Consider the following 14,628-nt stretch of genomic DNA (forward strand, 5'->3'; position numbering starts at 1 on the left):
TTTCAAAACACAAAGAAGTTTCACTTAAAACGTGCGTGCTTGGCACCCCCCCCCCCCCCTTTTATATATATATATATATATATATATATATATATATATATTCTTCTGTGTGTAACATATTTCTTCATTGTCATTTTTTTGTATATCAGTTTCATAGTCACAATATCTGTTATAGTTGTATGCCATTCATTGTCATCTCTTCTTATTGAATTAAAAATCATTTGCGAGTACTCCCATTCCATTTTATATGTTTACTATTGTCTACCTGGAATTTATAAACTGATAACACTAGAGGTTTATCATACTGATTGTTGTGTCCTCACCTTTTTCTATAGCCCCCATTCGAGTGCCCGGTGAATAGTATAATCACTATACCACATTTGTTCTCTATTTCCTCCAAGCAGTGGTCTGTGTGCGCTTGCCTGTCTCTGACCCCGCGTGTGTGCCTCAGTGCGGCACGAAAGCCAAGGGCTTCTGCGTGGCATGCGGGAGTGGTACCAGACGCTTCTGCTCATGTGCGAGATGCGCCGGCCGCTTCTATGCATGTGCGCACCGATAGCCACTTCTGTACATTTGTGCGCTGACGGCCATCACCGACGTTGCCGACAAAGCCTCTTCTACCAACACTGACGTCACTTCTATTACAAACTTCCGTCTCCATGAAGGAGATTTGTGCCAGCTCAGAAGTTTCACTTCAAAAACCCACTAAAGTGCTGAATATTTTATACCCGTTTTGAATTCCCTTTTTTGGGGAAATTTGCACTTTTATAGAAACTGCATTTATGTGCCCACATGTAAATACATCAACTCAAAATAAGGTTTCTGAGGACAGGCCCTGGGTGTTTCTGAAAATATAAAAGAAAAAACAGACTAAAACACAAACATTTACCCATGTATTTTAATAACTCTAACAATGTCTGCAAGTTAATACAGGATTACGCCTAACCTCTCAATTAAAAAAAAAAAAGTAAAGAAGTTACATTGTTCATTCCTAAATAGCATACCCTGCTACCACTGAAGGTTAGCATGAAGTACTTAATGTTTGTGCGAGAAAAATGTTGGCCCTCCCACAGTACTTCTGATAATGTTCAATGATGCTGAGCATTTTTATACAGTAAAAGACTGTTCATGGTCCCAAGGTTCAAGAAAGTATCCGGCCGCTCCTCCTTCTCTTACCATGCAGCTCACGCCTGGACAATCTACCTGAGACTCTCAAAGCCGCCACCAGTCTAAGTTCTTTCAAGACTTCAACAGTCTCACATTTTATTCTGGTCTGTAACTGTTACATACGCCTATAACATATATTACCTTTAACTGTTCATGACATGTCTTTAAATATAATGTATAACATATGTTCATTTAATGTAACCATGTATTGTCATCATAACTGTGTGCCCAGGACATACTTGAAAACGAGAGGTAAATCTCAATGTATTACATCCTGGTAAAACATTTTTATAAATAATAAATAAATAAAACTAGAAGGTGGCATCAGTCAGCAGCTAATTGACATGGCTAAAAATGGATTTATGTTTTTTTAGGTATCCACCACAGTGGTGTTCTCCAGTACAAACTAATAGAAATGTCAACCTGCAAGGCCCAACATCAGAGAGAGATTAGAAATGGAATAGGATGGAAAAGTACTAACTTATGTCAGTGAGAACCCATTGAAGTGTATGAGCTGATGCTACAAATCAGCAACAATGACTCCCAGAAAGTCAGTGAGAATTGACAGGTCTGAAGCAACACACAGGGATCATACCCAGAGTGGACTGGGGCAAGTAATGGCCCTGTTTCAGAAGTTCCTTTTTCAAAGCAGACGTTAAATCTTTAGTTTATGAGAAAACTCTCACTTTTGTGACGTTATCCCCCTCTCTTCGTACACTAACTTATAAACAATTAAACTTTGTTGTTCCAATCATCTTCTTAGTTTGTAATGGTTGCCTACTAAGCCATAGCTCAGGTGTTACTGGTGGACAAACAGTCTGGATTGGCTTGTGGAGCAAAATGCTTATATTTGAATCTTATGTAATCAACTCTGGTAAAATATCAGTACAAGGGGGAAACCCCCTAATGGGTTGTGGTAACCCTGCTCCACATCAAGAGGGTATATGCAGTTAGGTCCGGAAATAATTGGACACTGATACAAGTTTTGTTATTTCGGCTGTGTACCAAAATAAATTCAAGTTACAGTTAAATAATGAATATGGACTTAAAGTGCAGTCTATCAGCTTTAATTTGAGGGGATTCACATCCAAATTGGAGGAAGGGTTTAGGAATTACATCTATTTAATATGTAGCCCCCTCTTTTTCAAGGGACCAAAAGTAATTGGACAATTCACTCAAAAGCCGTTTCATGACAGGTGTGGGCTATTCCTTTGTTATTTCATCATCAATTAAGCAGGTAAAAGGTCTGGAGTTGATTCCAGGTGTGGCATTCGCATTTGGAAGCTGTTGCTTGAACCCACAACATGTGGTCAAAGAAACTCTCAATGCAAGTGAAACAGCGCATCCTTAGGCTGCAAAAAAATAAAAAATCCATCAGAGAGACAGCAGGAACATTGGGAGTGGCCAAATCAACAGTTTGGTATATTCTGAGAAAAAAAGAACGCACTGGTGAGCTCTGCAACACAAAAAGGCCTGGACGTCCATGGAAAACAACAGTGGTGGATGATCGTAGGATCCTTTCCATGGTAAAGAAAAACCCCTTCACAACATCCAGCCAAGTGAAGAACACTCTCCAGGAGGTAGTGATATCATTATCCAAGTCTATCATAAAGAGAAGACGTCACAAGAGCAAAGAGAGCACCACAAGGTGCAAACCATTCATAAGCCTCAAGAATAGAAAGGCCAGATTAGACTTTGCCAAACAATATCTAAAAAAGCCAGCCCAGTTCTGGAACAGCATTCTTTGGAGAGATGAAACTAAGATCAACCTGTGCCAGAATGATGGGAAGAAAAAAGTATGAAGAAGGCTTGGAACGGCTCATGATCCAAAGCATACCACATCATCTGTAAAACACGGTGGAGGCAGTGTGATGGCATGGGCATGCATGGCTTACAATTGCACTGCGTCACTAGTGTTTATTGATGATGTGACAGAAGACAGAAGCAGCGGATGAATTCTGAAGTGTATAGGGATATATTGTCTGCTCAGATTCAGCCAAATTCAGCAAAGTTGATTGGACGGCGCTTCACTTTACAGAGGGACAATGACCCAAAACATACTGCAAAAGCAACCCAGGAGTTTTTTAAGGCAAATAAGTGGAATATTCTGCAATGGCCGAGTCAATCACCTGATCTCAACCCGATCGAGCATGCATTTCACTTGCTGAAGACAAAACTTAAGGCAGAAAGACCCACGAACAAACAACAACTAAAGACAGCTGCAGTAAAGGCCTGGCAAAGCATCACAAAGGAGGAAACCCAGCGTTTGGTGATGTTCATGCATTCCAGACTTCAAGCAGTCATTGCCTGCAAAGGATTCTTGATAAAATATTAAAAATGAACATTTTATTTATGATTGTGTTAATTTGTCCAATTACATTCGAGCCCCTGAAATAAGGGGACTGCGTATGAAAATGGTTGCAATTCCTAAACGTTTCATACGATATTTTTGTTCTACCCCTTCAATTAAAGCTGAAAGTCTGCACTTCTATTGCATCTCGGTCGTTTCATTTCAAATCCATTGTGGTGGCGTACAGAGCCAAAATTATGAAAATTGTGTCAGTCTCCAATTATTTTCGAACCTAACTAAGTGGGAGTGAATTGATCAGGAACCCAAAAGGGGGTGAGGGTACTGCTAGCTGGGAATGGTGGTTTAGTAATACTGAGAAAGAAAATAATCCCTATGCAGCTGCACTCAGCACTTTATTGGTTATAATAAAATAAATGGGTGCTGGAAAAATGATGAACATAACTAATATTAAAATAATTAAAAGTGGCGCTAGGTGTGTGCTTGTAGTTAATGTCTCATATACAGTACCACTTGATAACATCTTAATTGTTCGACTTTATTGATGTTTTATATATGGTTCCAAGTGGCAATGAAAAGGGAGGAGAAACATTTTAAGGTGTGGTGAGGCAGACTATTAATATAAACTCGAGTATTGTTGTGTCAGCATCATCTGCCTGATAGTATCATCTGCCGGAGAGTAGCTCCGAGCTGGGAAGCCTCTGCAACAATCGCGCGGGTCAATGGGTCCCAACGCGCGGTGATGACGTCAGTGTCATGTCAGTGCGCATGACACTGACGTCATCACCGCGCGTTGGGACCCATTGACCCGCGCGATTGTTGCAGAGGCTTCCCAGCTCGGAGCTACTCTACAGGACTCCCCCATTGATGCAGAGGAGAATAACTACCCTGGACTTGGACTGGGACGTCATCCTGGGACTGCACAGACTATGAGGCTGCAGTTCTAAACCGGATGGTGGTGATTATATATCACAGAATGCTTTTATTTATTGTACCTTTGTAAGTGCAATTCTTATCCCCCCCTCTCCCTTCCCCTCATTAAATTTTACAATTTTACGCTATGGGTGTGCGCTCTCTCTTCCCCTTTTCATACATATATATATATATATATATATATATATATATATATATATATGTATATATATTACAACAAGACAAACTGCCTGCAACAGACTAAGCAAATAATGAGTACTTAAATTAGAAATATAATAACCACTAACGGTGCTAGGGACTAGCAGTAATATAACAATGAAAAGAAAAAGAAAAGCGTCCCAACCCAGCACTCAAGTACTGTCACAGCCCCTTTTATTCTCCAACATCTCCGATTTTGTTTGGGTATTTTTTTCGAATGCCACGCACTTCACCGTGTTCATGCCGCATTCATGCCGAGACAGCGGTAATACAATGCACGCGGCCGCGGCTTTAAATACCGGAACATGCCGCATCAAGCATTGCATCTGCCCGCGGGTTTCAGAGTTGCGCTGAAACGGCCGCACGAGGCTAAAGGCGGCCGCCACTGTATACTCAGAACAAATATCAAAGAAAATTATGATTTATTTAACAGTACAAATATTCACACATAAAATACAAAAAATATTAAAACAAACCCTGACATCCTCCTGTGATGAATATGTATCAGACAGGGGAAATCCCCTATGAAGATACTGATGGATCCCTAATACCCAAGGCAAGGGAAAAAAACCTATAAGCACAAAATATATGTAGAACAAGGGGTTAACAATAACCCCTTGAACCTACAAGGCCGGCCTCACCCCTAGTGAATATAAAACCACACAGCAAGCATAGATAACACATGCACCAAATTGCCTAATACATGCTGATGTCAAATACATATATTATATACATACACCGTAAATGCAGTTGGTATAATCAAGGCAAAGCAGGCACAGTACCAAAAAGAGACTGTTAGTATGGGATCAACAATGGTTAACAGTTCACATCAGTTACCATAGTCCATGAGACCATCCATGCCACACTGTGATAGTAAAATGTCCAAAGGGTAAAGATCTCCCAATTGAGGGGTCCATCCGCAGGGGAGTCAGGGAAAAACAAACATGTTTTTTGTGGAAGCCGCAAAGGAGAAACGCGTAGGGAGTGGATAGTTCATTTTTTCAGTGTTGCACGATTATACGGTAGTGGATAGGAGCTACATTTTATTTTTTGAGGATTACCGGCACCCGGCATCAGTGACGTCATACGTGGGAGTGCGGTGCTCACGCGAGACGGAGTGACGTCATTACATCCTGCGGAGGCACCGGAGGAGCCCAAAAGGCGGAGAGAAGCCGATGCTGGAGAGCTGTTACACCCATACATGCCGTGATAGATTACAGCGGAGCGTATTGCAAGGATATCCAGGTCCCACGAGTACCGCGAGTACTAAAAGTGTCGTGAGAGACTATAACAGGGCTCACTGCAAGGGAACTGCACTAGGTCCCACAAGTACCGTGAGTACTGGGAGTACTATAAGTGCAGTGAGAGACGTTACCAGAGCTCACGGCAAGGGAACTGCACTACTATATAATACCATACACCAGGACAACAGCAAAGGTGTATAGGAATACTATTACGGGAATAGTGACTGCTAGAAGCACAGCTGGGAACCGGTAGACCCTATGAGTGTGAGATACTCTAATATTCTCAATTGTTTTTAAAGAGCTCACAAAGTGTGAGTTTTTTTACTTATTGTGATTCATTTAGTTTTTTATCATTAAAACTGTGTTACACTATCCTGTGTGTTCTTTACCTCTCTCTATATATGTATCACTACTTATGAGATGGAAACGTGGCAGTAAAGAATCGCTGCAAGATCCGAAGACACAGACCCAGGAACGTTCCCAGAATACCTACAGAGTTCCAGATCCCAGGGTAGATAAAAGGCCTGAATTACTTGAAACGCTGCGAGTGCATACTGTATCTTACCATTTATGGGTTCATTTTTTCAGACATACTACCCTGTTTTTTCTCTCTCGTCTCCCCTTGCGCCTAGGTCATTCTTCTGATACATATATACATACCTGGTACTCAGAGGTAGCCATATAGATAGCTAATAGTAGCTAACTCAGCTCTGGAATAAATTACACAGTATACTATATACAGTATACTCATTACCTTAGTAAGATACAATCATAGGGGATCTCTTCTCAACAAAAGTGGGCCGAGCTTCTAATTTATTACATTTCTGAAGGGAATATTTTCTCAATAATAGCTAATTCAGCTTTGAAATGTAAGCATGTTTACTCACCTTCCTGGTCAGATACATTTGTAGGGAGTTCCTCTCAATTACATTTGGCTAAGCTACTAAATTACTTAATATTCACCTCCAGTGGATATTTTTGTAGCCACACTATCCTCTGGTTCATTTTCATTGTGAGTGGTGCAGTGTCTCTGTATACTATCAGGCAGATGATGCTGACACAACAATCCTCGAGTTTATATTAATAGTCTGCCTCACACCTTAGAATGTTTCTCCTTCCTTTTCATTGCCACTTGGAACCATATATAAATCATCAATAAAGTTGAACAATTAAGATGTTATCAAGTGGTATATGAGACATTAACAGGCATTTACTACAAGCACACACCTTACCTGCACTTTTAATTATTTTTATATTAGTTATTTTTGTCATTTTTCCAGGACCCATTTATTTTATTATAACCAATAAAGTGTTAATTTTGTAAACTACAGGGTGCTTGAGTGCAGCTGCAAGGGGATTATTTTCTTATTCAGTATTCAGTAAAATATCAAATTGATAAGTACAGCTTTGTTTCTCTGTACTAGCCAGTAAAACAGGTAATATTTAGAATTCATTCACTTTTTATTTGAGATTTATTGTAGGTTACAATATTTTATAAAAAAGCCAACAAGATTTTTTTTTTTTTTTAAATATATGTATAATATGGTATGGGGAGATTTTAGAACCTTGTCAAATCTCTTTTGCTTCTGTTCATGAATTTAAGGAAATTGGAGAATCTTAATTTCTATGTTTACTGCTGTATCTCTGAGGTCACTTTCCCAGTACTGTAACACTAAAGTTGGTACTGTCATGGAACAAGTATTCCCCTTTTTTGCTCTCTCTGTTCACCCCCCCACCCCCACCTTTGTTTGCAGTTTCTGCCTGTCAGTTCCTCATTCTCAGCTGCATGTAGTTTACTCCACACACACTGTGCCTGTGTGATATGTTACAATGTTGCCTTCCCTGCCTCTGGCATGTAGTCAGTGAGTTGCTACTGCAGCGTCTGAGATCTCTCCTAGAATGGGCTATTCTGCCCTCCCCCGTTTTGCCCACAGATAGTTTGTCCCAAGACTATTCCTTTTACCCAGATTCCCCCTCACTTCCTTTTCATTCCTGACTTGGCCGAGTGAGTACCTTCCTGTCACACTCCCATGGCAAGGCCATCACTTTCTACCTGTCCTTAACTACAAACTCACAACTACCTGTATTCACTGATGCTTTTCCAATAAAGTGAAGGAATATTATAGGACTTGGTGTGATTTGGAAAGGGGGCTGAGTTAAGCTAACTGGGGCTATTCACACATCACACGTGACCCTGGCTTCAGAATAGGTACATAAATATTTAATACAGTGGATTGAGGTTGCTGAGCTTGCCAAGATCGTGTATTTCTATGTATGAATCTAGTTGTGTGTGATCAGCATGCCCTGGAGCTGTAACGCCAAAACTTTTATATTATGTAATTTTCAATTTTAACCATCAGTTGACCACACACTACTTGTTTATTCCCTGATCTGGTTGTGAAGTAGAGATAACAAGATATATCTTTAATTGCCTAAGGCAGTGGTTCCCAGCCTTTTAAAATTGTGTCATCTCCCGCACTCAACAAAAAGCATTTGTTTTGCCTACGGGACCCCCATTCTGTGTCCCGTGCATGATGACCAAGGTCAGGGAAGTAGCCCTAGGTTGGGAAACACCGTCTTAATGAGAAGCCAGCCATGTAACAGGAGCACATAGGCTAGTATTCAACAAGCCCACCATAAAAAAAAGAGACCTGTCACATAATGACACTGAGCACTTGTCATTAGGTCTCTCTCTTTTTGTAATATCATTCAGGCATCAAATGGGTTCACATGAGTAGTTTGGATGCATTGCCAGTCTGTCCGTTTAATAAAATGGTGTCAATGTTATAACATGAGTAAAAACGTCATAAGAAACAGTTACAAAACCTATTCCAATGATTATGAGGGCAAAATCGGCATCATAATGTTGAATGATGAGTTCAATAAATGATGGGTGGGGAGACAAATTATGCAACCATTATTCAACTATTATCCACAAAATTCCTTTTAAGATACAGTAAGCCCCTAGTGAATATTAAATATACTGTAAAGCTGCTTGCTGGACATTACTTTAGTCACATTCATTTGAATGGAGCGGATGTCTTCTCCAGTCCCAAGACACGGCTTTGCACCATATTGAGTAGGGCTCATTTGTAGAAATATGCCAACAAATATTTACTGCTCTTTTAGGAATAAAATGTCCATTAAGTTACCAAAAAGTGTATTCTCTTCTGTCAAAGGCTTATTGTTAGGAAAATAGTTCCAGTCACAGCAAAAAGTATTCCAGTTTGTAAAGATACAAAAAGAAAAAGAAACCAATAACTTACCAAAAAAAAATGTAGAGGTTGGTCTTTTTTGTGTAACAACTGCATACAGTAACCGTTTTCATTTAACTGCGCAACCGTGATTGTGAGAGGCAACCATGAGACATTAGAACCTAAACGTCCCTGGAGCAGTAGGAAATAGCATCCCCCAGCGGCTGCATGTTAGTCTGCACAAAGCTTTCCCCGCAGTTGGGAATTTCTGCAGTGCTTTTCCTTCAACAATCCCCAGCAGCAGGCAAAGTTAATCAGGATGCAGCACTACAGTAGAAATGGATATACACTAGTGTCCCCACTTATTATAAACTAGGAATGGGCAATGGCAAAACATTTCCCCACTTGAACTATATTAAGAAAAGTGATAAATCTAGTTATCACAATAAATATCTGCTCAATAGGATCAGCAAATAATCCTGAACCGTTATGACAACTAATGTGCTTTTTAATTAATTCCATTTTAAAACAAAAGCGCCTTTACTACCCCAAGTCCCTGAACATCAGAGATAGGGGCAGGGATGGTTTAAGCAGAAGGGGGCAAACACAAGAAGGTGATCTCTCTGGGTCAGAAGTGTAAAAGAGAGATACTGAGATCCATTCACATTGGTATTTCTGCCTTCTTTGAAGCTTAGGTGTTTTAAACTGCATGCCACTAAAATGTCAATCACATCACAAAAATGTTCAATATTAAGTTATGTTCCTTTTTATTATTCCAATATTAATATCTCGCAGTTTTGGTATATTGGCCAACTCTAGTACTGTATAAACTTGTGGCAGTAACAAATTTAGTGCTCAGCAGTATTCAGGTAAACACTGGAGTTTGGGGCCCTACAAATCGATACACTGTCTATACACTGTCACAAACTTTAGGTTTTAAGGGAGAAACAAATATTTATTTGTATTGCTAGCACAGAATTCAGTTAGTGTAAAGTCTGCACAAGTAGCAAAAAGCCAGTTTTTATAAGCTTTTCAATTTCCCTGGTTGTAAAAACTTTAGGCAAAGTACACCTACTGTAGCAATAAACGTGTATATTTCTGACAAATATGTATTATTTGAAAATTACTGTAAATACTAAGTTACTGTAGCTTTGACAAATTCCTGAATGTGTAAGCACATTTCAGTGGGTTGAAGGAGAGTTAAACAATAATTGAAAATAGAAATACTGCAGATAAAATATAATTATTTGCAGTAGTCGAGTCAACATGGATATACTGAAGCTATTTGAAGAAAAAAAAAAGCAAACAAACATTGTGAACCATGGAAAATGCACATTTCCATTATTTATTTTCCTACTCTGCCATTAAAAACAACCACAAGTTAAAACAGTATGGATTTGCATGTTCTGTAAATGAACGGTCATGAAAACACAGAATGAAGAAGCAGTTAATGTTGGAACAGGGAGTGAGGTAGGTACATATAGGCCATGGCTCTGGACTACTATTTAAACTGCCAAGTATAATCCATTGGGCTGCACTCTATACAGTGACACACATTTCGTATTGATGTATAATTCTAATTTTTTTTTTTTTGAAATATGGTTTTCCAAGTTACTATCCTGATCATTGTGACTTTCACATTTTAGCAACTCCAATCCTTTTTTTTCTATGTGGGGCTTTTCTATAAAGCAAAGATCAGACATTGTTTTACAGTGGATCGAAGGTACTAAAGTGCAGCACACTTTACAGTGCCAGGGTCCGGCACTTTCAGGTTATGCGAGTCCTCCTCGGATGCTGGAAGTGAAGGGAGCTCCACTTGCTCGTTCTCTAGGGAGTGATAGAAATGCAAGTGCCCATGATGTACCTGGTATGCTCTAGAGGCCTCTGGGGCTCGTGCAGTAGCAAGTACATCATTCGGGCGCCATAAAGCTTGATGTAGCCTTTAACCTCTTCACTGGCAGAGGGGCCAGGAACACAGTGGTTACCAACAAGCTTCCCAATGTGGATTGGTGAATAGTAAGAGATGGGGCTATATCTGTTGATGCATAAGACTCATGCAGTTGCCTCAGGAATGACATTTTTTAGTTTTTGCTGTAATAAACATGTCTTTTCATTAAGCACTCAAAATTGTTCAAATTAAAACTGTGTTGATAGACTGGTGCAAAATCTGAGACAACATGGCAGTCTCTTAATAAATCATCCCTTACAAATGCTTTCCCCACATTGATCAATCTGTGCTCCTTTTTGAAGGATTTGACATTCTTCCTTTTTCTTCAGTACATCTGAATGACATCGTCCCATTCATCTACAGGCCACATGCCGTTGGACTGTACATTGGTTGGAGAGCTTTTCCAGTCCCAGACCTTGAGGGGAACATCCCAGTATTTGCCATAATTTGCTTCCACGTAATCGAGCGTTTCACAGGGAACTTGAACTTTCAGCTCCGCAAACTCAGTCCAACAAAGCATAAACTTCGGAAACAAATATCTGAAAAGGAAGTTATAATAAATTCAGTTCAGTGCAGAAATAAATACACCCAAAAAAAAAAAAAAAAACTTGGAATGAGGTTGAACACAAGATGTGAAAAAGAAAGTAGATTGGACTATTTTGCAAAAAAAAAAAAACAATTGCAATTTTTGGTGAAAAAAAAAACAGTAAAAAAAAAAAAAGTACAAACCGATTTTGTGTCACCCGAGAATTAAATAAATAAATATATATATATATATATAAAAAAATTAGAAATCAGATGTTGCCACCATTTCATTTCTCAGAAATAAACGGTTAGGGATATTGCCATGCAAAGGAGAACATGAACTAATAATTGCACGCTTTCATATCCATGTACAGTACTAGAACACTATAAAAGGTTACAGGTTGCTAAATGTAATAGCCTTGTAGAAATATCTCAGTAGAAGCACTTCAGGAAAGTGTACGACATGTCTGAAGCGGATATTGTTTGTTTTTTTATTCAAGTAAAAGATAAAAAAAAAAAAAAAAAAGTGCCATTAGTGCAGAACTTTATACACCCTCCCACTGAAGCTCTCCAAATGTTAAACTGCCACATGCTGGACAATATTGAAGCCTTAAGGAAAATAATGGTATCTGCTTCAATTTGGTCAACAACATTAATTCATTAACATCAATACACCACACCCACTGTGAGGTTCTTCATAAAATGACCAATATCCTTAGAATTAGACAGTTGTATCCCTGAACTAAAGCATAATAGTGAAGGAATAATAATAATAAAAAATTTAGAAAAGGAAGGATTCATACTTAAATTTCTTGCCACTTTTGGCTTGAGTTCCTCCGTTCCACATGTGATCATCTTCTTCATAGAAGAAAAAAATGTCAAGTTTCACATCATCGCCCCCAAGAAATGATAGCTCCAGGCTGTCTTCCACCTAGGGTCAGGCAATATACAAAAACAATTCTCACAATAACGATACTAATCAAGTTTATCGTGATAACGATATTTATTGCAAAATCATATCTGTTCCATTTATTAGTAGAAAGTAAAAGGCATTTTCAATAAAGTATATTTTGAAATAGAACATATATCCCTACTTCTGCCTATCACTGAACATCAAAAATGGGCGAATGAAAAGTATTAAGAGGACAGGGGCAAGCCGATCCTCTAGGCAATGAGGGTGCTGCTACAGGGTGTTTTAGGGGTGGAGAGTGAAGGATGTTTGCGGACTCCTTTTTACAGTACATTGGGATATATGCCATTTATGAGGATGTTAAATCTGTTCCTAAAACATCAATAAATCCCATGCTTTTCTGACAAGCAGCATCAATATCGCCTTATCGTCAGTTCATTATAGTGATATTACCATCTTTTCAGTATATCGCCCAATTCTACTTCCACCTAAAAAGTAGAGGAACTTGTGACATCAGATAACGAGTACTTATACCAAACTATTCTGAAACACAACAGATTAGTGATTCTATGTGCTACTTACAAATAAAAGATATGAGAATGCTGACTAGGGCTTCTAGGCTGAGTGTGCGCAGCGTAAAACTCAAATGGGTACAAATCCTATCAGTCATAGGTACTTCCAATAATTTTCCAGTCTACCCCACCACCGCTCGTACTTTTGATGGCAGTAAAGCATTCCATGAGGGAAATTACAGTTCTGAGTTTTGTAGACTGTGCTGATATTTTTCAACTGTGCCCAATATCCCCAAATAAGCAGAGGGATTGGCGAACAAGGTTTGCCCAACACTGTGTTTGAGCCTCAGTGATACCTCCAGTGTAAAAGTATTTGATAATCATGTATTTAACTGGTCAAGTATGTACAAGCTACTTTGTTATTAAAGGTTTCATTCATTGTAAAACCAAATCAAAATACGTTTCTCCAGGAACAATAGAACTAGTACACTGTCAAATTTTTATTTTTTTAATGTAATTTATAATCAATGTATTCCACTTTGCTTTTATATAGCAATGTATATGTATTTATAAGTGTATCTATATTTTTGATAAGCCCTGTTAACTTCACATATGTTGAAAGTCAAAAGCAGGGGGGGGGGGAATTGTTAAAGTCAATCACTAAACACTTTCAATTAAGAGATTTTACAAAAATGCACTGTAAGTAAAACAGAAGCAAAAGCCCTGACTAAGGCTACGCTTATAGTGCTGGTGACGCGACGGACAGGCTGCAGTAGCTGGAAAAATCAAATATAGAGATTACTTCCAGCGATCGCGACCAATCCGTCGCGCTTACTATAAGTGCACACGACGGCGGCAATGCATGTTTTGCCGCGACGTCGTTGGCACTATAAGCACAGCCTAAAGTCTATGTGCTCAAGGATGCAGTCCCACTTAGGCACAACTTAATCATGTATATGGCTTACTTAGAATATTGCAATCTCCTTTTAAAGTAAAAGTTTTTGTCGGATTCCTATGATAAATAAATACAGGTTTATTTATACCAGGTTCTCTGTAATTCTGTTTCTCTGTTCCACGTTTGTCTTAAACAATCTAAACAAACCTGTCACCTGTTCATAAATAATCCATAACATATTAAAAGCAAACGTTTCCTGTTCTACTGTATCTAAAATAGATAATATTTGTTTTCTTAAGTTTTACATGTTTAGGTTTAGAGGACCATGAGGATGGCCTCATGATTGCTTTACAAACACAGAACAAAGGCAAAAGCCCTTACAATTACCTGTACATTCCAAGGGGGTTCTTTATTAAACTGTGGTGGTGCCAGTAAGGCACTATCACACGGAAACTTCTATTGACTTCAAGAGCCATTTCCGTGCGACAGCACAAGGATTAGCTATATAGCAGTTTAATGAATAAGACTCAAACACGATCTGATCACAAAAGAGATTAGATGAAGATTGAACAAACCTTCCAAACCATTTGGCTACCATGGAAACTACACGATTTATACATCATTTAGTAATACTTTCACATTTGTGTGTTTTTTTTTTTTTAAAGTGTAAATCACCTAACATTTAACCTGTAAAACATGCCACTGCCTGTTAACTTGGAAGAACTGCCAGTTTAAGGCAATGTAATGCTCTTCTCTCAGCTCTATCAAGCACCATGCATGTTTGAAGAAAAAAA

At 38.8% G+C, this 14,628-nt stretch overlaps 1 protein-coding gene across 12 annotated transcripts in view; it reads right to left on the bottom strand.

Annotated features, from left to right (window-relative positions):
- Nucleotides 1-10,354: 10,354 nt before the first annotated feature.
- Nucleotides 10,355-14,628, bottom strand: part of FKTN (fukutin) — a 53,903-nt gene continuing 49,629 nt past the window's right edge. For 11 of the 12 annotated variants that reach the window (XM_075594514.1, XM_075594533.1, XM_075594478.1 and 8 more), the window contains 2 exons: nt 12,321-12,448; nt 10,355-11,531 (listed from right to left, as the gene is read on the bottom strand). In XM_075594514.1, the coding sequence (XP_075450629.1) occupies nt 11,318-11,531; nt 12,321-12,448 (342 nt within the window). In that variant the 3' untranslated portion in view covers nt 10,355-11,317. The remainder of the gene's footprint in view (nt 11,532-12,320; nt 12,449-14,628) is intronic. The other variant, XM_075594554.1, reaches the window with a different exon arrangement.

This window comes from Ascaphus truei, chromosome 1 (assembly GCF_040206685.1).
Source record: "Ascaphus truei isolate aAscTru1 chromosome 1, aAscTru1.hap1, whole genome shotgun sequence".
Lineage (NCBI taxonomy): Eukaryota > Metazoa > Chordata > Amphibia > Anura > Ascaphidae > Ascaphus > Ascaphus truei.